General features: G+C 44.3%; 1 protein-coding gene across 1 annotated transcript; it reads right to left on the minus strand.

Moving 5' to 3' along the window:
* Nucleotides 1-800: 800 nt before the first annotated feature.
* Nucleotides 801-27,655, minus strand: mkxa (mohawk homeobox a). Its single transcript, XM_047567776.1, has 7 exons — nucleotides 27,556-27,655; nucleotides 25,981-26,251; nucleotides 23,576-23,735; nucleotides 20,626-20,779; nucleotides 17,260-17,667; nucleotides 4,086-4,119; nucleotides 801-3,962 (listed from the first exon to the last, which is right to left on the minus strand). Exons 2-7 carry the CDS (start codon nucleotides 26,154-26,156, stop codon nucleotides 3,755-3,757), a joined length of 1,140 nt encoding a protein of 379 aa, XP_047423732.1. The 5' UTR covers nucleotides 26,157-26,251; nucleotides 27,556-27,655; the 3' UTR covers nucleotides 801-3,754.
* Nucleotides 27,656-27,868: the final 213 nt, after the last annotated feature.

The following is a 27,868-nucleotide window of genomic DNA, read 5'->3' on the forward strand; positions in this document are numbered from 1 at the left end:
GGGAGGAGATACCGTCAGGATCTTTATTTCTGGCTCCCAAATCACCTCTCGCTTCCTCTGTCAGGTTCTTCTTCACTCTGTCTCTCCTGACGTGAGAGAGGTCTTGGCCTCATCTCAATGGCAGAGCTCAGGTTCAAGGCTGGCGGTGGCATGGTAGAGCCATTAATACACAGGAAGGAGAAATGCGGCCGAGCCCTGAGGAAAAGGACACACCTAGGAAGGCCTCCTTGAGATGCCAGACACTGCACAAAGACCCGGTTGTCTATAGACGCTATCGTCCACGAACCGCAATACCACAAGCGTTCAAATTATGTGTATACACTACCCTAGATATTCACGCTATGACAGCGGATATAGAAAACCCAAACTTGATGAAATTTTTATTTCTGCTGCTGTCCTCTTGAACTCCTGTGAGGCAGATTTTGATCTGATCCCGTGGGTCAGGCTAATAAAAAGAAACCCGACGTCCTTGTGAAGGTAGCAAAAATACACAGGAGCTAGCGAGCGCCGGGGCCCGGACCACTAATGCGTGGTATGCGGTGGATGCAGTGCCCTGGTGTATACATTCAGCTCTCCCTATGGTTTGTCGTGACTAGTTTGTTTGGCTCTTACAAACCGCCCCGCCTTTTGGGCTGTAAACAAACATCTCCCGTATTGTGATCAGTGTCGAGTGGTGGGCCACGGTTAGAATTAAGACGTAAGGCTGGTGACATCGGCAAAGGAAATTGAAGTAGCTGTTTGTTTTGCAGGCTATAATTTGTGTTTGCATTTAGTTCTCTCCTTGGCGAAAACGGGGATTTCAAGGAAACTGCTTTACACGTCTTTAGAGTTGCACTTGTGTTGTTTTTTTTTTTTTGTTGTTTTTTTTTTTAAATGAAAAGGGTGGCTCATATCGGCAAACCTGGAAAGAATTATTCACCAACTTCTCATTTCTCTGCAGTGTTTTGATAATGTTACAGCAACAGAAACACATCTTGTGGGGGATGCTAATCTTCCTAGCAGTTTGTAAATATACCGTACTGTTGTCTCTTGGGGGCAGCAGCTTCAGCAGGGAACTCCAGAAGGCCCTCTCCTCAGCCACTTCCCCCCGCTCCTCCAGAGGAATCCCCAGGCGCTCCCAGGCCAGATGGGATATTACAAATATGGAAGCGCTTTAAGTTAGTTTCAAAAAAAGAATAAATAACAAGCATCGGCCACCACATTTTTCATTCAGAGATTTATTCATTGCCTTGACCAAGTAACAACTGTTTTTATAAAATATTTTTTTTTTTTTTTTTTTTTTTTTTTTTACATGAGATCAACAATACAAGGAGATATGCATTTGGTCATTGGATTGTAAATCCAGTCTCTATCAAAATGAACAAAACAAACAAAAAAAGGAAAAAAAAAATCTCAATTTATATAACTTAACAATAAAAAAAACTATGGTCGCCACTTTCTTTGTTTAGACAAAGTCTGTAATAATAATTTATAAGCTTTAATACATACTGCTTCTTTCCATTTGTCAAGCTTGGTTGTGAGAGCAGGGTTTGTGCTGGAGTAAGGCGTGTTACAGTACCTTGTACAGAAAAAAAAAAATACAAACCCCTTTGTTAGTACTCGTATAGTGTTGGTTGTCGGGGGAGTGGTGGCAGGTTTAGGAACAACAAAGGCAGCTCTGTTGTCTCCGAAGCCTCCTTCCCTCGCCGCGTCTCTTCCCAACGAGCGGGTATATAGTGTGAGGTGTGAGGGTTCGTGAGCGGTCCAGAGGTTGAGAGGTGCGATTAGAAACACAAGGAGCGGGCCCGGCACTACCCCGCAGCTACCCTGCCTGGGATCAGGTGTATAAAAAACACATGTGAGAGCCCACAGCCCCCACTGCATAAGCAAACAGTGCCTAGGGATTGGCTAGTGCGATTCATTTCATTAAACCTCCGTAGGCACACTAATCGGAATAATATAGGTTTGTCCTTCAATTTTTTTTTATTCACCTTCATGTAAAAAAAAAAAAAAAAAAAAAAAAAAATACACCTCAACTGAAAACCAAGTGCAGCTTCTTCTTCTTTTGCACATTCAGGACACATAAAAAGGTCAAAAAGTCACTTTGTGCAGTTTCACTCCCTCTCAAAGTCTTTGACCATGAGCACAGTCTGGGTTGTCACAAAAAAATAAAATAGAAACACTTTATTAAGGAGTGTACATTTTTGACACACACATAAACAGTACCTTGAAAATATACATAAAATTATTTAAAAAAAAAAAAAAAAGAGTCAGCACAGAGAGCCAACTTCAGTTTCTCCCATAAGTCCGACTTGATTTCCCCCGTTTGTGAACTTGGCCCCGGTCGCCACAAACGTCTCTAGCATATGCACCACCTTAACATACTTTCCACTGCATGACAATAGGAGGCCTTAATGTGACACAGCGAGGAGAAACCGAGCGCAAAGTTTTTTGATCAAAAACACGACGACCAGACATATACAGACCGACAATAACAAATACTTTGAACACTGACAAAAAGATAATACTGAAGTGTATTTTTGAAGTCAAGAAAGGGGGGTGGGAGGGGGAGGAAGAAAAAAAAAAGGCGAGGGGGAGAAAGTCAAACTTTTTAAGCCCGTGTCCTCTGGCTTCTTGTAAACAGCAATTTGAATGTAATGCTAAACAGCTGAGAGGGCTGAGGATCAAAAGGCTGGGAGGGGTGGTGGGGGGCTGGTGGTGCCTTTTTTTTTTTTTTTCGCCATTGTTCTTAATCCACCCCGGGCTATCTTGTTCTGAGCACAAACCTGAAAAGGCAAATACTGTTCACATAAAAAACTGATAATGGAAATTAAAAACATCCCTTTTAGGTCATGGCATTCTTTTACCTCAACCTTCAGCGCACGCCTTTTGGATCTGCGTACAATCTGTGTCACTCTGCGTAGGTGTCTTCGTTCGAGTCCAGCTGAGCGCTTGTGCACGTTTCAGCAACTTAGAAAAAAAAAAAAAATCTAAAACAAAACACCACCGATAAGAAAGGAATCCTTCGCTCGTTAATGAAATCCAAGGCCGTGATGTGGACGAGGAGGAGAACGCCGGCTGCTTATCAATCTGCTGCTTATCTGCGCATCCAGCAGCTACAGTTGGCCTGCCGGCAACGAGAGGCCGACCGAGACAAAGCAGCGTTCAGCGCACAGTCAAAATGAAGACCCCAGCCTAAACAAAGGACAATGCCTTAGGAGGATTCATGCTGGGCACCGTCTGAATGTGCTATCTGAGTTCAAGACTGCCTCGCATGGTGAGCTCATTCAGTCCTTAAGGCACATGCCGATGTGGGGAGCTTTCATTCATTCACAAAACAAATCTTTATACTCGCTGATAGATTCCTTCAAACAAATCCCAGAGGCACCTCAGTATCTGAACTTTGAATTGACCACAGTCAGCGAGTCATTCGTCTAAAAAGGCACTTTGGCAAAATACAAAAATTTGTAGCGTAAAAAAAGAAGAAGAAATAAAAAAAACTAAGGTAAAAAAATAAGTTAACATTACAAAAGTGTCTTGTTTTAGGAAATACTGCACACTCGCACGTCAGCTCAGCAATGAGAAGGATGCTCAAGGCCTCTGTTGAAGATTTTTTTTTTTTAGACACCAATGACAACCAAAAAGAATTCCTCTTTTTGTTTACTCAATTCAAACACCCTTTTAAAAAGCTGTTCTTTTCTTTTCAGGGTTTATTGGGATCCTGACCAGGAATGTTTGCTGGCTTGCATAGAGGGACGGGACGACGACGCTCGGGCTAATATTTCTGCACCAGCGGCACTTTAACAGTCTTGATTTCCGCTATATGCGAGGACTTCTGGATGATGCAGCTGGTGGTCCCGGAGGCGCTGTCCTTCCCCTGTGCCAAGTTGGTCAAGGCCATGGCGGCGTTGATCTCCCTCCAGTATGTCTCGTCTTTGCCCTTCACCTTCTCTTTCTGCGCGGCTCCGACGCCAACGCTGCCACTGATGATCAGCAGAAACGTGGAGGAGAAAACAAAACAAAAAGCACACAGCATTAGACGTCGGGCTCAGCTTGTAATGCCATGGATTTGGTCTGGGCTGCAAGGTAAGAGAGGGTGCACTCACTTGTCACATTTACTTGATCCATGCTCTGTGGTTTCTGAAAGAGAAAAAAGAAAAAGGTTAATTTCGCAGAGTTCTCTGGGGTCAATGAGGATTTATAGGAATCCAGCTGAACAAGTGGAGAAGTGTGTGTGTGTGTGTGTGTGTGTGTGTGTGTGTGTGTGTGTGTGTGTGTGTGTGTGTGTGTGTGGGTTTTGTGTGAGGTCTGCATTCATACGCCCTGTCCTGCACAAACATGTGTTGCTCTGTTTTCCCTCTCGTCTCAGATGCTGGACAATAAAGACTTTTTTTTTTGCAAGGAGCCGTCATGAAACAAGGTGACTAATAGGACAGAGTTGAAAGATGTTTCTTATGACTCATAAACTCCATTCCCTAATATTTTGTTCGAAAAAAAAACAAAAAAACAAGTGGGCCCCGGCCAACGTAATTGAGTTGTCTGAGGAAATCAGATTGAAAATGACTGAGTGCAAAAGATTTGAGTAGGAATAAAAAAAACAAAAACTGAGTCAGTGCGAGAAAGATGGATGCCTGCTCTTTCTTTCTTTCTTCTCCTCGAATGGGAGCAATCTCTGTCTCATATGTGAAACATTAGCGGGGAATAGCGAAGTCATTAAACAATGAACCCAAACTTCTCTTCGGGGCAACTATTGTGTTTACTTCAACATGCCGTTCACGGAGTTTGCGTGGTTGGTGCGTAGGCGTGTGTCCGGATCTTTCTTCTGTCTCTGGTCCAACGCTAGGTGAGAGCTGCCCGGCAGAGAGTATGACGACAAAAGGCTTGGCGTTTCATGGTGCATTAAAGAAGGCGCAGAACATCTGGATTTTCTAGCTGTGCAGTCTCCAGACGCTCTCTTTAAGCTAACCAAACACACAGCTAAGGCCCTGTGAGCTTTTAAGAAGTTCAGTCTTGAGACAGGTATAGAAGACAGGGCGACTTTAGAATGTTCAAAAGAAGAAGGCAATTTCTCTTAAAGTTTCCATTCATTGCAAAAGTAATTGTAAGAGTCGGTCTTACTCAAAAATTCTTCAGGTTCCTCAAATATTGCACTAAAAACCACACCACACACACACACACACATCTCCCGGTAACGAGGCCGTTCCTTGTGATGCCATCACTGCGAAACAACAGTGGGCGGACGCTCCTGAATGAAAAGCTACACCCTTAATTTTCCCTTCAACTTCATCACCGCAACTGTAAGAAGGGACTGGAAAAAGGTTGCATGAGGACACTGCGTTCAGGATACAGATGAGGCCGAGAGCCAGAGCTCCTCCGGCGACACACAAACATTTTGCCGTTCGCCTTCGTCACCTCTAACCTCACCAGAATCCCTCCGTGGACTTTATCTGGATCCAGCGTTCACAGGCGTTTTGCAAGCTGCCATAATTATTCTCCACGCCTTGCTTTCCAGAACTGTTCCCCTTGAAGCCTGACCTGTGCTGACAGAGCCTGGTTTTTGCGAGGCCCCGGAGCTAATGTGGGCTCTATTATGAAATTTCCTGTAGTTTTCCCGTTTCTTCTGTAATAGGTGTATTCCGCAGAGAGAGATAGGCCTCGCTCTCCTGAACGTACTTTTGTTGATCATTCTTAGACAGAAGAAGAGGAGGAATGTGTGCGCACGTGTAAAGAGAGGGAGATGAGGACATGATAACCCAGAAGAACAAACCGCAGGGTGAGATTTTAGGTTTTAGTGCGTCAAAGCCTTCCAACAAAATCCTCACATTCTTGTCTGGCCACAACTCCCTGCCGTCCTATCTTTTCCCCATTGCATTTATCTTGCTTTATCAGTGAGTCCCTTTTCCCTTTATTGATATTGCTCAGGTCCCTCGTCCTCTGTCCTCCAACTGTTCACCTCTTGCTGCAGTGTTTTGCTGTAATCCAGCCTGGTCCAGGTATTTCAGACTCAACGTTCTCATATAGCGCAGCCAAAATAAATCCTATGATTCCTGGCTGTCCTAATTAAAGGACATGAGCTTGGATTTTGAAAGCCCCCATCTCTTCTCAGTCTCTGACTTTTAATCTTTTATTTTCCAGATACTTGAATGCTGCAAAGGCATCCCCACTGCATCTACTTTCTTGATTGTTGTCAGTGCTTCAAAGCAGACTGGACCTGATTAAAAATATGCACCCCTCTCCATAATCACAGTGCCGCAATTACAGACCTATTACAGTGTTTTCATGTGCGGTTTAGACCACCCCCTGATATATTAACTCAGTGTTTACTGCTGCACCGCCCGGTGTAAAGATTGGCCAGCCTCAGCAACGAGAAGGTCAGTAGCTAACGGCATCAAAGACAATCAACAGGCAGAAGGAAAGTGATTTGCAGCATGTGAATCTTTCCATTCACAGGTTTAAGTGTTTCTAGTGTGTGTGAGGCAGCTACTGTCCAGATTCTCTATCAAAAATGTAGATTCTCTATCAAAAATGTGTCTGATACAGGTGGGGAAAGTGTGGACGTTGCATAGCTATGACCCCCCCGAGACACCAGCCCCCAGGCCCTTGGGGAACCTCGGACCCCAGAACCAGTAAATGCGCCACTGCTTTCAAAAACTCAATTTCCAAAGCTCTTTGCCTAAAACATCCACGAGTCAGATTTTTTAAAACAAGAGCCACGCCAAAGCTCAATAAATCACCAATAAATCACAGAGGACCTTTTATTATTTTCTCATTCTTTTCCCTTGTTTTTCCTCGTTCCTCTTTTCTACTTTGCTACCGAACACTCAGTCAACTTTGCTGTTGCCTTTGGGCTTCACTGACAGCGGGGTTTCACGGACCGCCAGAGGGGAAAACTAAGAAGTCTGATGGTTTCTGGCGTCGCACTGGAAGTCCAAAAATACTAGCTCACTTAACATCACCGCAGGGTGACGGAGGGAGGGAGCAACAAGAGGGGGGGTAGGAAAAAAAAAGAGAAAAACTAACTTTAACAAAACTTGGTGAAAATGAGGGAAAACAAAGCGGGGGCTGACAAATTAGAGAAGGATCGGCGTTCCACCTGTTAAGATGACTGCGGAGAGCGGTTGACTATCATCATTACCATCTGGGGCTGTTGTTAGCAACACGCAACAATAAACAAGCCATGGGCTGGGCTGAATTAGGCAGACAAATAAACACACACACACAAGCAGGCGTTTTATGGTATTTAAGGCCTTTAGCTGGTGGTCTAATCCAAAGCGACTTAAAATAAGTGTCAAGTCTTAGTCACCAAGAATTGCATGTTGCCCAAAATAGATGTTCGGTGGCTTTACGATGCTTCGGAGAAAACAACAGTTTTCGAAAAACGAAAATGGATACAAGGACAAACGGGATTTTAAATGAGTAGTTTGTCTTTTTTTTTCGGAGAAATTACTTTTCTTGAGTGGAAGTGGAAGACGCACGCTCTCATGTACATGCATAAAATAGGTAGCTAGAGCTGCTTAGCATAAATGGTGGAACAAGATGAACAACTAGCTAGCAATTCCTTCATGTGTGTTTAATCTGTTTTTACAGATATTTACCAATTAAACAAAGAGAAACTGTGTATTAATTCATTTTGGCTTTTAGACTGAGCCAGGCTAGCTGTTAACCTCCGCTGCAAGTCGCAGCGAACTATTATTTGGATGCAGGGTGAGAAAGAAAGCAGAAAGTTAGTGAGAAGATTATGAGTTTTTTTTGTGAAAAATGGCAGAACCATTTAAAATAACAAAAACTTTCACTCATTTAGGATTTAAGAGTTGTAACTTTTGGCTTTCTTACTGGTTAAACTATTAACGTACTTATTCTATATAGGCCACTTACAATCCATTCATCACGGGCACTTTTTAAGTTGCCAGGTTGTGAAAGAAAATCTGAGAAACCTGGCAACACAAACCAGGATTGACTTAAAAACTGACCAGTAAATTCTTTATTAGCAATTATAAAAGCATTTACTTTAATAACCCCCCTTTTTAAAGGAGGACTTCTTAGAGCGTGGTGTGACACTGGTGCAGCAAGTCAAATGAGTTTACTTTGTCTAAGATGAGAACATTATTCCAGCATTGGGGGAAGGCTGATGGTGTCGGCCACACACAGACACAAACTCAACTGCTGGAAGTGAGGAAGTGAGCTCAGCTGACTTCCTTTAAAGCGCCAGATGAGAACCAGACAACGTTTCAGGCTCAACAATCTCCTCACTGCCGCTGACCTATGTCGGGCCAGATCTTCATCATCCTTAGACGTGTCACGCAGCCAGGCTGTGAGGATGAGTCAGTAGTTTTACTGTCAGCACAGGTGAGTCATATGCTGCTCTGAACAGAAAGCGTCCCACTCCTCAAGCTCTCTTTACCCCCCTCCCCCCAGCAACGCCTGAGTCATGAGACACAGCTGACTGGACGCTAAGTCGCATTCGTCTTACAGAAAGTGCAGACTTGTGGCTGCTTGGATTGGCAAGTCTTTTCGGTTCCAACCAAAAAGGAAATGGCTCGACGCTGCCTTTGATCCGAGCCACAATCTAGAGCGCGAGGTGCGACGCTCGTGCTTTTGGCCTCCGAGATCTCCCCCTTTTTATGCGCCTCTTTGATGATCTGTGTTTTTATAATGTCAAGAAGAGTCTGTAAATGAAGTTAGGGGTGCCTTGGCGCTGGACCGCCTCGCGCTCTGCCAACGCGACTTTTATATCTACCCCTCCACCGCCCTCCCTCGCACTGTCTCCGCTGGTACAGAAGAAGTCTGAGGAACCAAGCTGTCAATTCCACTCGCTGGGCCAAAGACATCATGCACGGCGTGAATTTAATGCCTTCTCCATTTGCCCTGACAACACTTTCATCACTTAAGAAAATATTGAATAATTAGCTCTTACACTATTAAAAAGAACATCCATGGCACAGTGACGCAGCCAGATAAATACCGAGCCCAAAAATGACTCTCTCATCCGCTGCACTTCTTCTTTTCTTTTCCTTTTTTTTTTCCGTGTCTGCCCAGCAGATGACATACTGGTGTGGCTGCGGTGAGGGGCAGATAACCAAGATCCAGCAATAAGGATTGCCTTGTGTCCCTCTTGCTTGATGGAGAAATAATAACAGTGTTTCAGATGTTTAAACACTGCCAGGTTGTCATTGTGTTTACGAGTGCCAGTAAACACAGTGTAATCAGGGGCCCCCGTAAATCAGCCAAAATGAGAGGAGCGTCTCGACAAAAGGAGTAAATACGTTGTCATGGCGAGCGAGTGTCTTCTCTGCGTGGGTGGACTGCCACGGTGTCACAGACAAAAAGAAAACAAAAAAAAATTTTAAAAAACTAAAAAAAAAACAGTATCCCATCACGAGCGGGGATCAGGAGTTTGGCGTGGCGACAGATGATGATCAGGAAAAGATTGAGAAGGAGACACTGATAGGATCTGAGGATCAGGCTCTAGACGCAACGCTGATGATGAACAGATGAGCTTGTTACCCTCCACTCCGACACAACAGGTACAAAAGAGACAAAACAAGCCCGGACTCTCTCATCCAGGCCCCTGCCGTTCCATCCAGGTCTCTCACTAACATCTTAGGGATGAACGGCTGTTGTTTGTGGTGCATTTAAAAAAAAAAAAACAACAAAAAAAAAAAAAACACAACACATTAGGGGGGAAAAGAAAAGCAGGAACCACAAGTAAACATTATTCAGATTTTTAAGTGTTTACATGTGCGCAGAAATAGCCTCTTTTCGGGAGCTGGAGGCCAAATGATATGTTTACTCTGCACTCACTGCATCATTATGTTGTGATTCTTCACAGTGGTAGCCGGAGCGCCCTCTCACACTCTTAGGGGGATTTCTGCATGTGTGTGTGTGTTCTGCTGTGTCCTCGCCGGGTCACACCTCCGCTCTCTCATTAAAGCTCGCCCCGCTCTCCTCCATCCCGTGGGAACACAGTGGCAGCCTATTGTTCTAGACGCGGCTCTTTTTTTTTTTTTTTAAATGGAAACAATTTGTGTTTTATACAGACTGGGCAGAGTGTGGCTCGGTTTCCCTGACTGGGCAGGCAGCTGTGTTCCCTGAATCTGAAGACCTGATTGTGTGTGTGTGTGTGTGTCCATCCCAGAAAGCCTTGGCGTGCCAGTGACTTAAAAACGATCAGGTTGAGAGGGAGTATTATTCCGTGCTCTTTCAGTTCTATGTCAGGGAGCCGCGTATAAACAGTGTCCGTGCCGACGTTCGCCTGTTAACACTTCCCCGCAGGGTGACGACCAGAATGAACACTGTCTCCGTCTGCTGTCTTCTCTGTTTGCCTCGCACCCAGCCTCTGTTTAGTGGTCGGAAGCCAATGTCCCATCTTCCACTGACAGAGGTTCACCATCAGCGGGTTTTCTTTTTTCTTCCTCGCTTGTCCTTTTTATCCACCTTTCCATTCGCATGAGACTGCACCACAGCTTAATGCCAGGATTATACCTCACCTCTTCCAACTCCCAGTCGTTCCCACCGTAGCATCAGCCCCACCCTGGAGGACACTTCCCAGCCTTTCATACACATCTCAGAAGACCTCGCTGCATGTTTATGTAATCTATTCCATTAAGGCATCTATTCTGTCACGTACTCCTTATAAGGCACCAAAACACAGAAAAATATTCTCCAAAGCTAGAATGTGGTATTTTTTTTACCACCTATCCAGAAAAATGTAGCTCTCAAACAACTAAATCTCAAGAAAAAAAATATAAAATTAAATTCATCTATATCACCTAGCAAATACATAACAAAGTCATTTTTCCTGAGCGACCATTACACTTTTGTGCATGAGGAGATCAGTTGAAGAGTTAAATTCTACCTAAAGTTTGGCCCAAACAGGTCCCTCCTGACAAATGCTATTGCTTAACTCACATTCACAACCTGAGATTTTAAAACAAACACACAAATCCATCCACATTTTACGCCAAATACTACCTACCACTAGCTTTCCCCGCTGTGCGACAAATAAAGGATTATCTGTGCTTTTCTTACAGCAATATTAAATCTAAGTCATTAACTTGTCTTTGCATCATTGAAATGTCTTTCAAATAAAACATCCACATATGTCCTTATTACTCTGGACAGTTTACAGCGCTGGTTCCCAGAGTCTCTGCTGCCTGGGGCGCCTTAAAAGCTGCAGAAAAACTTTGGAAAAACGACATTTTTCAAACTGAAAAATATGCAGTAAACTTCAAATCCAATCCCGCTGTCAAGGCTCCTGTTAAATATGCATATTTGTAGAGAAGTCTGCACATTTTTATGCATGTCAATTTACCTTTAAACTACAAAAAAAGTCATATTGCCATATGCACGTAGCCTACTTAATTGTTCTTGCATCACACGTATCTGCAAATCTGCACATCCTATTATCCTGTTGTGGGGCTCCTCTCTACCAGAGAATCTAGCTGGCAGTGATTTCTTTGCAGCGGGGACACATTTCTTGGACAAACCTCTTGTTCTGGATTTACTCTAATGAGATTTTTCTGTGCTGGGTGGAGGACAAATAAAATTCCTATCATCTCCACTGCAGCGGCAGAACTTTCAGAGTGACTTATTATGATGATTAACTGTCTGCACGGTCACATCCTACTAGGGCTAAGTACAAAGATAAATATATGTTTTGTGTTTTGGACGAACGCAACGTTCAACCTTAGTTTGACCGTTAGTCAATCTTTAAATCTCCTCTTTTACAAAGTAAGAGCAAGCTGTTCACTTTCCCTGATCGTCCTATCTTTCTGAGGAGAGATTCAAGAACACGTGCACACATTGATTTCTTACACTAATTTCTCCTCTCCCGTCTGTGTCTTTCTTCTCCCAACTGACCACTGCTGGAGAAAGACAGCCCTTGATCTAGATGGAACAAGTGCCTCCCTCCCTGTCTTCCCCTCTTCCCTTCCACATTGACTTCTAAAACCTGAACCCAGTGAGTTTTGGCAAAAGCTGTTGCCTTGGAACAACCTCATCGAACCCCCCCGTCCCCCACTCCTCTCTCTTTCTCTCTCTCTGTCTTCACTTTCTCTTTTCCTATGAAACTGTGGAAAGAGCAAATTGTAGCCAGTCTATCCACATCTCTGGATTCCTCAGACGACACACATCCATCTCTGTCCGGGAGAGGCTCATTATCATCTAGCTGTCCTGTGTGGAGCCCCGTCTGCCGCTCTCTTTCCTACTGTAAATTACTGCGCCGCTCATCAGACAGGGAGAGAGACATCAGAGCCTTAAATCAGACACCAAACAGCCACCATCCCTCAACAACCCTGCTGCATAAATCACCACAGTTGGGTTTCTCGCTGGAGAGGAAACAAGAAAGACGTTAACGGTAAAGGAAATCCACGAGCGAAATTGAAAATATGAAAACAGCCGTGATAAAAATCTCTCCTTTTTTTTTTTATCATCGGCGACCATCACATCTCCACTTTTCTACTAGACAAGAAATCCAAACACTCGCGCTTTTTTTTTTTTGTTTCCACATTTAAGATTAGCTTTCTTCCATTCACCTGGATGACTCCTTCAGTGCCACTAAACGCTCCAGGATTCAATAACTGTCTGGCACTCGCTCTGACCTCATTTAGGGGCCCTTAGGCTCTCAGCGGCTGCTGTCAAACACCGCTGTTTTCATTGAGCGGATTTCTAAGAAAGTACGTGTTAAACAGCACCTGATACAGGAATAAGTCACTTGAAGGCTGTAAAATCCTGCGCTGCATAAATCCTCACATTCATATATGGACTGATAGGAATAAATGCAATAAATAGTACAAGTCGTAGACAAAAATACATAATCAGATCATTCTGGCAAATTTGAACATATGCATGTGTTGTACTTTTGGCCACACTAAAAAAAAAAAAAAAAAAAAAAAAACATTAATGCTCCTCTTTCAAAAAATTGTAATGCCTTTGAGACCCATTTAATTTTTTATGAACAAAATCCAAAGTAATTAGCGTCCCACCAGCTCTTATCCACAAATGATAACAAGCTAAATTAAGATCATTTCTAGAGCCTCTATGTCTAAGTACAGCCTCACAGAACAGCTGGCTCTTATTTAATTGTGTTTCGCATGTAAACAATGGACAGAAAACCACCACCAAGACTTATTGCGGTGACCTTTTTGTTGTAGATCATTTTTGTTGTCCAAAAACCATGACTAAATATCTGCCAGCCTAATGGCCTCCTCTGTAATTTGCAGTGTAAATCAGCAACGGTTAGTACGTTAACACCTCAAAACCATCCAAAAACAGGCATGACTCCACGATTCCTCTCACCACAGACTTATGTCTTTTGGGTGATAAATCTCAAATACCGAACACTGCATTTTCTGTTATTATGGTGGAATTATTTACTGCACCCACATTTTTTTTTGAGACACTGGAAAACTGACAAAAGCCAGAGTTTGGAGGATTGGTTTGATGCAATGGTAGAGAGTATGCAGCACAAATTAAAAGGGAACATGGACGATGGAATCACTTCTGGACTCACATATCGTCTTGTTTGCTAAAAAATCTGACCTTGATTATCAGTCATTATCATTTCACCATACTGCTCCTGTTTTAGCTCTCGGAGCCGACTCTGAGCCTCGATCTTAATTTAATACATGCACACTGGTATCAAGCGTTTAAATATCTAATAATTGGAAACTCTCTGCGGGCTGCCGATTCGCTTCCAGCTACTGGTGCTTTTCCACATCAGTAGACGACGCGCTGGCAAGCTCTCCGCCGTTCACCATGGAGCTACCGTACAACAGTAGGGCTGCAGCCATAAAGGGGAGAGAACCTGTCAAAAAAAAAAAAAAAAAAAAAAATCTACCGCTGTCGATCTTGTGTAAAACGTCTGACCGAGATCTCTCCGTCTGAGTCCGCAGAAACGTTGGGAGTTATTTGGCGTATAATGATCTATATGGTATCAGACGGGGCGAAATCTGGTACCGAGCAAGAAGAAAAACATTCAGCCAGATTCCTGCCATTTAATATCCCATTAAAGGGTAATTTGGCATGAAACCCCTGGCATGTGCGATGGAATTCTATTGCTCCTTGTGTTCAATGAAATTCCCCACAGGGCTTTGGGCTGCAGTGTGTGTGTGTGTTTGTACTGGATGTGTGCGCGCATGTGCTTGTATCGCAGGCCTCATACAAGCACATGCGCGCGCACATCCGAGCGAATGTGTTTGAGCATGTGTGAGTCCTTTCAAGCTGGCAGAAGTTTAGTTTTCCACAGGGGTAAATCTACACTCTCCATCTCCTGCCACGTCTGACTGCCCTCTGTAGTCACAGGGCTGCGGCCACAACAAGCAAGTCGGCCATTAGCGGACCCTTTAGCCAACGGGATGACGGTTGCCAGGCACGCCACTCTTACTCGGACCAATCGCAATTTGCTTTACAAGCAGGAATCCGGCTAAAGAATGTGCCGAGACACACCGTTATGTGTTTCGGGCTCTGGCTTTCAAGTTGAAATTCTTGTCCTCCCTCAGCGACCGAAAATGTCAGACATTTTGTCATCGTCAGAAAGACAGCGGGGGGAACGCTCGGAGAACTTAACTTTGATTTATTCCGTCTTCCTTTCGTCCCCGTAACTGATATAAGGGTAGATTAATGTAAAATCTGCTACTCGGGGAAACATTTTTCTGTTGTAAAAACACAATAAAAAATTCTAAAAGAGCAATGTGTGCGCTACAGAAATATCTGGAATGCGCAGCCCGCAGGAGAAAAAAAAAGCCAGAGGAAATGATGCAACCCTGAGCTTAAAATGATTTCTCTACCTCAACTCTTTCATTTGCCCCGTCTGAGTCGGCGAGATCAGATGTGGAATTAAAAATTCATTTTCCCGACTTTTCTCTTTGTTTCGCCGCCCCATCGACCATCGAGATCGGAGGGGCCCCAGCAGGTGTTCAAATCCCCACGAGTCGGCGCCGCCTCTGAGATCTTTCCATGTGTGGATTCAAGAGCGTCTCTCGCATGTAACAAAGTAACACTCCAGTAAGAGTGCCAGAGCCAGAGGAACCCAAGAGGGAGACGTCCGCAGCCAAGAAATTATATTAACCACAGAGATAAAATAGTTACTCTCTATTAAAAACAGCAGGTCAGCCAGGTGAATTAAGCCTTTTTTGGGATTTCTCTTATTAAAATCTGGTAGAGAGGGAGTTATAAGTCTCACTTGGTCTATTCATCTCTTTCTTTCCCTTCTCCATCTGCGCGTCTCAGCAGGTGCTTCACTCAGTTCCTCCGTTCAGGTCACAGGGTTTTAAGTTTTTCAATCAGGGGGTTCGTACCCGTCGCAGTCACTGATGCATTTCATACAAACCCACACACACACACAACACACACTCACACACACACTCCTACACGCTCAGATAATATGAACCACATTTGTCCATAAGAGACACAATAAAAACCCGCTCCCCCCTCCACAAAACGCGCCGCCGTTCCTCCCCACTCCACCGCCACCTACACACATTCGGATCCGGGCCCCCGCGGGTCCCGTCCATGCTCAACAGAAAGTGAAAACATTGCCGTCCGTTATGAAGTCTGCCCGAACAAAGGCGCAGTGTTCACAGCTGAAGAAGAAGAAGAAGACGGATCTGACCTTGACTGCTTACAGCCGAGACGCAAGCTGAACCGCTGGGAGGAAAAAAGCCGCTGCCGGGTTTTGTGATTTAGCAAGGGCCCGACACTAAATTCACAGTTAGGAGGACATCAGCATCAATTACGATGCTGTCTGAGATTTTACGTTGCTTTAAGATGAATGTTTTCCTGCAGATTTAGGGGTGAAAATGAGCAAACTGAACGACACTTATCACAAGTTACTTACGTGTGCTGTCTTTAACCCCCCCCCCCAAAAGAAAAAAAAAAGAGTTTCTGGAAAGTCTGATCCTGATATATGAATGAAGTCTTTAGAAACATAATGTTGTACATTGAGGGATCACGCAGGGGTGCATTAATTCAACTCACTTCAACTTAGAAGACTGGAAGTCAAAACAACGTGTAAGTACTGAAAATGGAAACGAGAAGTTTCCAGTTGAATAAGCAAGCAGTGAAAGCAAAAGCAAAATTATATTAAGTCAGTCATAAAAGATTCCCGGGTAATGTTTTAAAGCGCATTCTTTTCTGTCCATAGGTTTCATTTAACCACATCTATTCATTCACTTACAATCAAAGGTGAATAGTTTTTTTGAGCAACAACAATTATAAAAAAAAACAAAGACAAATGCCCTGTCTGTGCGGCGACATTTCTTTTTTTTTTTTAAGGATTATTCCCTTCTGGAGAGCTGCATTCCTCGCCATCTGCGCCAAAAACACAGTAACAGTGTGGAACAAATTACAGACAAATTCTAACGGGGCTGGCAGAGAGGGGATAAACCAGGAGCTTATACTAGACCAAATATAGAGTTCATCTTTCTCTGGAAGGTGTTTTTCTTTTTTTTTCTTTTTTTTTTATTTGGGGAAAATCACCAACAAAATGTCTTCTTGAGAAAAGAGGGAAGGGAGGCCGGTTATCTCCTCCTCTACCGACTGGAAAGACATTAGCAGCATTATTATTGTATCTGTCAGAATTTAGATTATTGATCCTTATAGACTGTTAGAAGTTTCAATTGAGAGGATTTAAAGATGAAACTCGCCGAGCCTAAGAAAACAAATGAACGGCTTTGCGGACCACACAAACACACAGCCTGTTTGTCTTGCCCCTGCTCTCTCAGTGGGACCTCATAGCCGGATCAAAGGCGTGCCAAACAGTAGTCTGAAAGTGAGCATGCTCCACATGGCCTTGTTGTGTCTGGCCTGTTAAAGCCTGGTCAGAGGAGCTGGCTGCGGGGAATTCCATCTCTGCTTGGCTGCAGTCAGTGTGCATGTTTGTGAAGTGTAAGTGCATGGCTTCCCGTGCTGTGGATGCGTTAAAATGTGTGCGTGTGTGTGTGTTGGTGCATTGCATAAAAACTGTATCTTGTTTTAATCTAATCAAACACTTTTATGGTTCAGCTTAATTACGGTTCCATTCCAGTTAAAACAATCAGCAGCGCAAAAACGCCGTGTTGATGGTTGCAGAGTTCAGCGGCAGCAGAGACGGCGCAGATACAGTGTAATACAGATAGAGGCAGAGAGGCAGACAGCTGGAAATAATGGACCAGCTGCAGGAATTAAAACAAAATGTGCAGATGGAGGGGACAAAAAAAGAACAAAAGTGAAGGATGTCTCGTGTGCGTGTGTGTGAGGGAGACTCTTGAAAGGGGAAAGAATGCTAGAAATGTGGCTCCTTACCAGCCCGGTAAACAAAGTTCGCCTCGGCTTCGGAGGAGGACGGCGACAGCAGCTCGTCGTCGTACTCGTTGGAGCTGAAGGAGCCGGAGTGGTTCCTCTTGCGGGCGTCCATGACGGCGTTGGCCACCATGACGTGGCGCAGCGAGTCGTTCAGGTAGCGGTGGAGCAGGCTGCTCTTGTACTTGGGCGGAGACACGTAGTCCTCGGCCAGTGAGGCGGCCTCGGCGGCCGAGCGCAGCCCCGCGCCCATACCCATGCCCATGCCCATGCCCATGCCCATGCCCATGGCCATGCCCATGCCCATGGTCATGCCCACCATGGAGGAGCCCTCCTTCTTGATGACACTCTGGTACATGGGCTTGTTGAGCTCCTCAGGGCCGCTCTCTGTTCTCTGAGGGTTGTCGCCATCTGCACCAACAAAAGACAAAAAAGAAGAATTTAAATGGATTGCAGGAGCATATTTTCCAAAGGACATCTCCTATTGTCCTAAATACTTTCTATTATTATTCATCTGTGTCTAAAGCACTTACTTATTATACATGTATTAATTAATACATGAAGAGAGACATTTAATGGGGATGTCCACCTGTAGATTAACCATTGTCACATTTGATATTTTTCACATTTTCACATTTGTTTGGACTTCTTAAAACCCTTTAAAGTGCTTCACACGCTGGCTGCGCCCGAGTTCCCAAAGACGACTTTACGAGTTTAATATCATACGCCAAAGTGTTTTTAAGGCTCCATTCTCTCCCCCCATGCTTTTCATATGGCTGTAAATTCACACAAAAACTATTCTGATTAGCGTCAATGCGCATTAAAATCACAGCTTTCTCTCATGTATATATTTTACTTCTTTGTTTTTTTTTTTTCCAACTTCTGTTCATCTCATCCGACTCAGATTCTGGTTATTTTTGAGCTGATCTTAAATCCAAATTCCAGGGCAGGGAGATTTCAACCTGGCACTCCTACCCCCTTCTGCTGGCATCGCCTCACGAGAAGAAAGTCCAGCCGAGACTTAAGACTTAGGCATTACCAAACCGTAACGGATGGTAGTCGACTTCCTCTCCATCAAAAAGCACATTGCCCCCCTCCCTCCCACTCGTTCCCCCTCGCAGAAATAAATAATTTCCAGGGCGCTCTGCAGCTGACGAGATTGAATTAAAGTGCGGGTCAATACCTGATGAAAGACACGGAGGAAAGATAAAACACCGTCCTGAAAAACCAGATATCCTCTGGCGGGAGGGAAATCAGAGAGAGGTTTGCTTTAGATACTGTCCCTGCCAAGAGTGCAATTTTGTAATTTGGGGCAGGTTGGACATTTGATTCAGCCTGGGCCAAATTAAAATTATAGCTCCCACATATCAGAAACACATGGAAGTAGCTTACTTTCCCGGCTTCTCCTGCACTGTCTGAGGTAGAATTCTTTCAGCAATAATAAACCCGACCTCTTTTTTCTATTTTATTTGCATAACAGCATCCTTGCACACCCAGATACCAGCCTTTTAAATAAAACTGCTTTCCCCTTCTAACGCGCCCATCACAGCATGTCCACGACACATCCCAGATGTGCAGAAAAACTACCGGAGCTACAAAACAAGCTGGACGACTGCAGGACAGTAAGAGGAATGTACGCTGGGTCAGTGGGGTCAGATCTGGCTCCATAAATAGTCTCTGGAACAAAAGCATAGGCTTAAAAACATAATGGAGGGCCTTTTTTCGCATGGGTCAGAAGTGGGAGCAGGCTGTGGACAGCTTCATAACCATAATGTGACAGGGAGACGAGTCAGGGAGATATACCGAGCCTCCCGTGGTAGAGTGGCCTGTGGCAGACACAATGCAAACACCATGCACACATTCCTCCGCGAGCCGCACGCCCGGCCTCTCCTCCTCAAGAACTTAATTAGAGATCACCGACACCACAGTGCTCTTCCTTTCTATTCATTGTCGCCCTGCATGACTATATAAGTTTTGTTTCCTGCCCGTGTTTTCTGTGCTGTCACTGAGTAAAGAGAGGCAGACTCTCCCCTGAGAAACGGCATGTGTTTGCAGTAAATACACGGCTGACAGAGAGCTGCTCATTTCCAATTGCAGGCTGGGAGGCAGAGGTTGGCTCAGCGGGGTGTCTTAATGACAGCGTGTCACAGGCCGCCGGCCTCTGCGTCTCTCGTCTTGCCATTTATATTCACTCAGAACATGGTTCTGCTCAGCGTCATCCTGTTTTAGAACAAACACACAGAGGGACCTGACCTTTGGTCCTGTTTTCACGCCATTTTGGGGGGGGACACTGGCAGCGTGATGCAAGAAGCATTTCCCCAGCGCATCCAGATCACAACAAGGAAAGTGACCCGTTTGTAACAGAGGTCTGAGCCGTTATGGTGAGTTATCTGTGAAGGGATCACCCATCAGACTGGTCTGAGCAGCTACACAAATGGAAAACCACTTTAGGGAACAGCATGCCTGTGTAAAACCCCGTCAGTCAGAATAATTCAGTTACTGTTATGTTTGACATATAGATTCAAGGACTTTGAGATTTCTTCCAGAGAAACTTTCAAAAAGAAAATTAGAGATGTTGTAAGAAGAGGCCAAACAATAGGTTCTTATTCCTAAAATAAGTGCTTTATAAATCATAACATAGATGTTTTAGTGCTTCTAATTCAAATTAAACTGGATTATGCCGTCCTGCACGAGTCACCTGAGCTCACACAAACCATGGCACCCAACGACAATATCATATTTAATAAGATATACGTCGATCTGGCATAACATTATGACCACCTTCCTAATATTGTGTAGGTCTCCTTTGTGCCTCCAAAACAGTTTTGACTCATCAGAGAATGGGCATGGGCCTTCTAAGGGCACCCTGAATCAGAATTAGTGGGGTCCTTTGGGTCCTGTGGGTTGAGGGGAGGGGCCTTTGTGGATCATCCCACAGATACTTGATCAGGTCAACACCTTGTGCTGTTCTTCTTGTTTTTTTGAGTAGAGTTTGTGTGTGTGTGTTTGTGAGAGACTGCATCCTGCTGGGGATGGCTACTGCCATCAAAGAGTGTCTTTGCTATGGGGGGGTGGGGGTGTCTGGTCTGGTCTAGGTGGGTGGTACATGTCCACATGAATGCCAGGTCCGGAAGTTTCCTAGTATTATCATGAGATGTTATTTACTTCTCATGTAGGTGGTTTTAATGTTGTGGCTGATCGGTGTATTAGAAAGTAAAGGACGATTATTTTCAGTCTGATTAGAAGGAACACATATATTGTCACCAAAAGCTCCACGAGTGATGCCTGGTGCTGCTTGGTTCTTTACCCCTGCATCTCGTTTTAACTTTCATTCTATCTCTTTCTTCTAGCCTCTTCTTTTAGTCGTACCGTCTGAGCAGCTGTCGTCACTGCTGACGCTCAGCCTCTCCGCGTTGCCCTGAACATATTTGTTGTAGAGCTTGATCCTCAGCGCCCAGCTCAGGTCCGGCTGCCTCACCGTGTTCTTCAGTCGCCTCCTGGCATTGGCAAACCAGTTGGACACCTGAGAGAAAGACAAGAAGACAACAAACGACAACATTATTGTTTTAACTCCTCCGCGTCCACAGCACAGCAAAGACCATCCCCTGTGAAAACGCCTGCTCTCCGCTTGCCACCGGTCCCATTCAGAAAAACCAAATGAGACCGAGGCAAGAAAAGACAGACACAGAGTCAGGTTGCAGAGCAGCTCTGTGAAAATGAGCTTTAAGAAACATCCCAGACGCTCCAGACGGACACCCCAGCGTGCATCCTTTCTGTTTCAGAGCCACGCAGGAACATTCAACGCCCGACGGCAAGCGAACGCAACGTTTCAATAACCAATGTTCAGACAGAGATGTGCGTCCCCTGTGCTTATTCTGGACTCACACAGCCTCCCTCCAATAATACATTTTTTCCAACACTGTCTTCAAGCTGCAATAAAAAAGACACTTGAGCCGGCGCTCTTCCTTTCACTGGGAAGCGAGACCATTAGATGTTATACTAGAATAACTTTTCATGCTCAATAGATTTCAAGCAGCTTATGAAGGGGCTGGGACGGGGGCCGTATGCTAGAGTACTTATTTTTCTGATCCCCTCGTTCAGGATCGCGTTTCTCGTTAAGTAAGACCGTCCCACGTCCCTTTGTCTCGAGCCCAAGCGCTGTGGCACACCAGGGGGAAGGCGGCATCTAGTACATGTGGCTTGCCCGGAGGGGAGGGGAGGCGAGGCGAGGCGAGGCGAGGCGAGGTGAGACGAGGCGAGGCGTGGGACGGCTGGCTAATAAGGACTGAGGGAAAGATGTCTGTCATTGGGGCGGGGGAGGGACACAGAAAGGAAGGATGGCACGTCTGCTCAGAAGACACCCAGCAAGATTAAACAGGGAGGCCCAGCAGCCGAGCCAACTCGTCCACCCGTGGCCTGTCGGCTCTGCGTGTACCGTAGAGGAGACGGCATGCAGGCACGGCGAGGGATCTCAACAGCGATGGAGAGATGGCACCGAATTATTAGCACAAACTCTGAAGGAATAATTCACAACAGTTACACGGAAAAAAGTTCAAACATGACAGATTTAGTTGCCTTTAAACACCTGGTGCCAGGTATGTGTTTCCAGGGGAAAATGCACAGGAAGTGATGTGTTTTCCATACTGGCAGCAATAACGGTGGTTTGTCTGGACTGCACAGTGGAAGAACTGGGTAGTTCTTAGTCTTGATCAATGGACAGGCAATGAAAAGAGTGCCATACTGGAATACTATTAACCGCTACCTTCACATCAGATACTCAGCCGATTCGTTTTTCCACTACATAATTAATTGTTTAGTCTATGAAAATGTCCTAATCCCCCAAATATAATTTTTTTATACCTTTTAAAAAGTTGAAAACTGGACTAGAAAAGCAGCATATTCTTACACTGGAGAAAATAGAAACGACAATTGTTACGACGTTTTTCTTGATGAGCGACTCAATCAGAGATCTGATTTATTGGCAGTCGCCTCGGCAGCAAAAAAATCCATTAAAAGAAGATTAAAGGAAAATATTAATAAATGTATAATATGCTTGAGGTCGTCTTCACGCTGGAAAATGTGGTAATAATTCCCCCGCCTGTCCTCCCTCACGTTCATCTTCAAGAAATCTTCCACCGACCTTTGACCCCGCTGCTGGTATTCGGGTGTCAGCTTTAAACGTGCACGAGGTTTGTGCGTTCGCGGCGCAGCGTCCCAGTGTCCAACACAAAGCATTCCTCTGCACTCTCTGCTTCTGCCCTCACCAAAACAAACAGCTCCGTTCAGGCCCCCCAAAATGAGAACCAGATTAAGCGCCGTGGCCGGCGGCCCGAACAAGCCGGCGCAGACGCTGTGAGGCCGTATCAGTGACCTTGTCAGCCAGATGATACTGTACATACACAGCTGCACGCGCCAGACACAAAACACACTCTTATTGAGCGCTGGGTTTTTCCTCCCAGTGGTCAGTTTGTCTGTGTCTGAAGTCGTCCGCTGTACTGTTATGTGCCATCAGCAGAGGGTGCAATACAACTTAAAGCATGAGTGTTACGATATATATGATGTCATTAGAGTACAGTAGATCAGAGGGAGATCACTCATCAGTGGCTCTTTTCAAGATAAAAAAAATTAAAGCTCCTCAGAGGGAAAAAACATTTTTTTTTGTTACATATTTTACTGTCACATAGAAAAAATTGCTTGTTGGATTTTTCTTATTTCCTAGAAAATAAAACCTCACTCTATGCACTCTGTTTTTGGCAACAGGTCATAAATAAGAACAGCGAGAAACCATCTGACCTACACAACCCCAAATATTATTTGAGCTTTTAAGGTTTTTATTTAAGTTTTTCACCGCACAGTGAAATCAAAAGAGAATGAACATAACTGAGGGCTGTAGCATTTGGAAGACACGGGAAGCCCGTGTTTATAACTTCTAACGGCGGAGCTTTGGTTGGAAAGGCGTCTGAAGATAAATATAAAAAAGTTTTGAGATGAACAAGATGAAAATACATTTCTACTGCATTTTTTTCTCTCTATGATTTATCCAGATGGGTCGCGATATATAGGAAGTATTACACTAAAGAGGAGCAGAATTCCAGCTATATAAAAGTAGAACTAACAATATTCAGCACTGCATGGGTGCAATAGCAAATCCAAGTTTGAACCCAGTCTGATCAGATTTGAAACCACAGACATCTCTTTATAAGTGAAGCCCTGCCCTCGCTGTTCACACTCAGGCCCCCGCCAACGCTGAGGACAAACTTTGTGTTTGCTCCGACACCTCACCAGCAGCTTGGAGAAAGCCGCCAGAGAGCAGGCTCACCTGGACGAGCGTCATCTGCGAGCCGAGCGCCAGGAGGATCTTTTCCGTCTTGGTGGGGTAGGGGTTGTCTCTGTGCTTGTAGAGCCACTGCTTGAGCGGCCGCGCCATGTCCTGCAGGGCCTGGCGCTTGTGTCGCACTTTGCCTCCGCTGGGACGACCCCTTTGGAAGAACAAGTGGAATATGCATTTGATATTTAGGTATAAACATATTGAACCTGACGATTACATGTAAAAGTGAGTTATTTAAAAGAATCAATATGGCGTATAGAAAAATTCTAAAATATACAGAAATATTTAGTATATTTTAACATGCAGGATTCCGTCCTCTTCAACAGGTGTAAGATAGATGTATCAGTTTGGCATTTGTTAATCACATCAAGATCGTTATTTAAACATAAAATGTTATTAAGAACCAGCTTTTCCATTTTAAAATTGTTACACGACCTGGTTTCAAAGCCATAAAAGAGGATCGTGTTGCTTATTGAAATGAATCAAAGAATGTTAAGCAGCTGCGAGCTGAGTCCTAAGTGGAGCGGCATGTTGTCTGGATTCGTTAGTCATGACACATAAAGTGAACACTGGATGCAGCGTGCAATTTTCTCACCAAAAGCGCTGCAATTAAAGCAAGAGATTTTGGATTAAAGGAGGGCGGGAGAGAGAGAGTGAGAGTGAGAGTCCAGGAGAGAAAGAATAGCCACTTGCTGTTTACTTTTCATTGCGTGTCCCACAAACCACCAACACGTCGCAATGAAACAAACAAAAACATTTTGCTCGGACGCACTTTTTCTGCCAGACTAACTTTTCACACCCAGGAGAAGAGGACCAAGAACAATGTAGCTGGGTCACAGTTACAGCCAGACCTTCACACAATGGACTAAGAAAAAAGCTCAAATTATACTTCTGGTTTTCCCTTACAGAAAACAGAACATTACAGCAGGGAATATACTGTACCGTGGGGTGTGGAGGATCAACGTTTTATAAGACCCAGCTAAGTAATGTTCAGTAAAGCTACAACTCTTATAAAAACACAGTAGTGATGTTATACAAGATAAAATACCACATAATCACTCTAAATCCATTTTTGAGACATCCTGTGAGGCCCTGGAGGAGTATTTCCATGAAGTTGGTCTAAAGCAGCGTGCTGGTTTTTCCTGCGCTGTGAAGGAGTCGCTCTCACCTGTGGCTCCAGGTTTTATGAACCTGTAGATGTCAGTGTGGTGCTGTGCTCCGCGTCTGCCTTTATCTCACCAAAAGAGCTCCACTGACTGCAGATGTAACATATTTCAGTCTAACCTCAAAGTCTGCCTGAGGTTCATGTTCTACAAATATTTTCCTTGTAATCTAGTTCGCTATGAACATCCTAAAGGACGTTTCACTCCACGTCCTGAACTTTTGGTTTAAACTCACTCTTTCGCTCTCTTGCACTCAGGCCTCTGTTTAATAATTTAATTCTTCATTTATGCTTCCCCTGAGAGGACACCTCACACTCACATGAGTTCACATAATCTTTAGCATTACTAAAGGTTTCTCCTCACAGGCTCTGCTATCGTCCTAGTCGCTCTCCTACATTTGTAATAAACATGCTGTTAGAACCAAATATTTTCTTTTTTTCTGGCACCTGCTTCCTCTCAATGAAGAACAAGATACATTCTATATTTTCAAAAACACACAGAGCCCTTGTGTGATTGGGTAGACCACACAGAGAGCTCAAGGTTGAATTTATTTATTAGAAACAGATGACCTCTAAGAGACACGCTACTGAACGAGGCTGACCTACTTATGAGTTCCGAGATTAGTTGTGAACATCAACACCTGATTGGGAAACGGTGAATAATATTTTTCTGTCGCTCCACATCTTGTAGAGTTAACCACATAAGAAAGAAAAAACAGGCGAGATAATGCAGACTTGTTTTTGAAATTTATTTTTGAGTAACAAAGGATAAGAAATTTAGTTTTGGAACTATAAAGTTTGATGATATTTTAGCCGTGCGTAAATGTCCGACTTCTGTGGATAAATGCGTAATTGCGCACAGCAATAAAGAATATTTTATAAAGTCTAAATTGTGTTGTAATTTAATTCCACTAACTTTAACAGGATCATGCACGTTTATAGATCTAAAGTATATTTTTTATAGAGTTGTGACCCAAGAAGTCCAATCTGAGCTTTACATTGCGTCTGCTGTCTCAGTTTTGCGCACAAGGTGGAGAGATAATCACAGAGCCCTGATAACAAAACCACCATTGTTGCTCGCTCTCTCGCTCTGCTAACTTGTGCTGAGTGAAATAACCGTGAAATAGAGGTATTCCTCATCAGTAACACCCCCGGGGGGCTTCCCGGACTCCAGTTAATCCACATCCACACATGCTGACTAGCGGCGTTAAACACAACAGAATGCCTCACATACCCGCTCCGCCTGTGCCTGATCGCCTGGTTGTCTCTGATGGTCTGGTTGCTGGAGAGGAGGTCTGGATGTTGCCCGTCGATGACTTCCAGGTAATTTCTGCTGCTCATTTCCACCTCCTTCGCCTTCTCCTCGAACAGGACCTGACTGCTCAGTTTGTTAAACACAATGGTGTTCATCTTTGGCCACAAAGTCCACCGAAGTCTCAAAAATAATTAAAAAGGAAAAAAAAGTAAACTCTCCTCCGATTTGTCACAGTGTCCCCGTGTCTCTCCTGTAGAAGAAATGGGGATATATTACAGGAGGAATATTCAAATTTTCATCAAGAACTATGATTCGGTCGTAGAGTAAAAAATGACCTTTGGCAGTGGAGCACATAGGAGAAATTTCAGCATTAACATTCCCCGATAAATATTTAATTCTAGTCCTTGAAAGCACACATTTATCGGTTAAATGACAATTTCCTACCTTCACTCTGATTTGTAGAATTGTGCTGTACGCCACTACGAGCCTGCCCACACGTATAGTACACCACAAACAGAAGTCTGCACATCGACGCGAGCTACAGCGGACCATGCGTAACAACTGTTGTGATGCGTCATTATCGTGTCGCTCCTTCTAAACAATTCCAAATCACACACACAAAAAAAGTTTTTCCCTGAACTCATTAAGCACAGTTTGGGTAAGCCGGCGTGGCATTTCGTGAAAAAAAAAAATTCTAGGAAACAAGCAATGAAAAAACAATTCCCAAAAATCCGTGCAGACAGCAGATAAATTAATGTGGGAGAGTAAATGTGATTTTATTTCAACGCAGTAATTCCGAGCTGCAATAAACTCCCGTCCACAAATGAGATCATTTATTCTCCCAGTGAGCCTAAATCCTGACTATTCTACATCACACAATCCCACTCTATCTATTTAACGTGCTTCAGCTTTTCATAAACAGGAGATAACTGAGAATTTACAGAACAGGCTTTAGTGGTTTGGAGCGTAAACACTACATCTGATTTCTCAAAATGTGCTCCAGCAGAATTCTAGTCCAGGCATCTTGAATATTTCTGCCCTGCTTCCTTCTGTGGTCGCATATATTTGAATACTGGCTGGTTTCCTTCTTCTTCTTTTTTTAAGAATGCAAAAACAAACAACTATAGAAACGTGACATTCCGTTTCACCGTTCAGTTTTAAAGGAGATTTTTCAAAGTAAGTTCAAAATTCAATCTGTCATGGGGGAAAGACGCACCGGGATGTGGTGCCATCATCAGTAACCTGGTACTAAGTATGTAGAGCAGCAGCAGCAGCAGCATGGGGCAATGTCAGCATGGAATAAATAAAAATGAAGGAGTAAAAATACTTAGAATACATGTCTATAAATTGTATTGCGTTTGTGTTTCTATGTGAGTATTAGTATTAGAATAAAGTCGTGCAAACTCAGTGCTGTTCATTCAAAATTGGGTAAACAGTCTGGTTTATCCACCTCCACATCCCTGCCTTAAAACCTCAATAACCAGGTTAACATATCAAAGCTTGAACCTATCGGTCCACCCCTAAAACGACACTCGCAGTATTTCGGTTATTTACCTGTCCCGGGTCCCTCCTGCGTCTCTCTGTTGTGTAGAACAATAATCCCGTTTCCAGTCGCCCATTCCCTGCTCACATGTTCCCCTCCTGAGATCCTGAGCTCAAACCACACGGACCGCCGTCTCCTCCTCCGCTTTATCCAGCGGCCTGCGCCGCGCCGCCCGGGACCCTGAATATCTCACCCTGCTCATGTTTCCTCGCACACGGCCCGAGCCTGCGAACATACAGTCGATGGTTTACACCGGTTCTGGGGCCGTAGCCAGCGGAGGAGAGGAGAGAGAGGGAGGCAACGCGCTGCAAAAAGTAGGCTGTC

The sequence above is a fragment of the Mugil cephalus genome, chromosome 18 (genome assembly GCF_022458985.1).
Source record: "Mugil cephalus isolate CIBA_MC_2020 chromosome 18, CIBA_Mcephalus_1.1, whole genome shotgun sequence".
Classification (NCBI taxonomy): domain Eukaryota; kingdom Metazoa; phylum Chordata; class Actinopteri; order Mugiliformes; family Mugilidae; genus Mugil; species Mugil cephalus.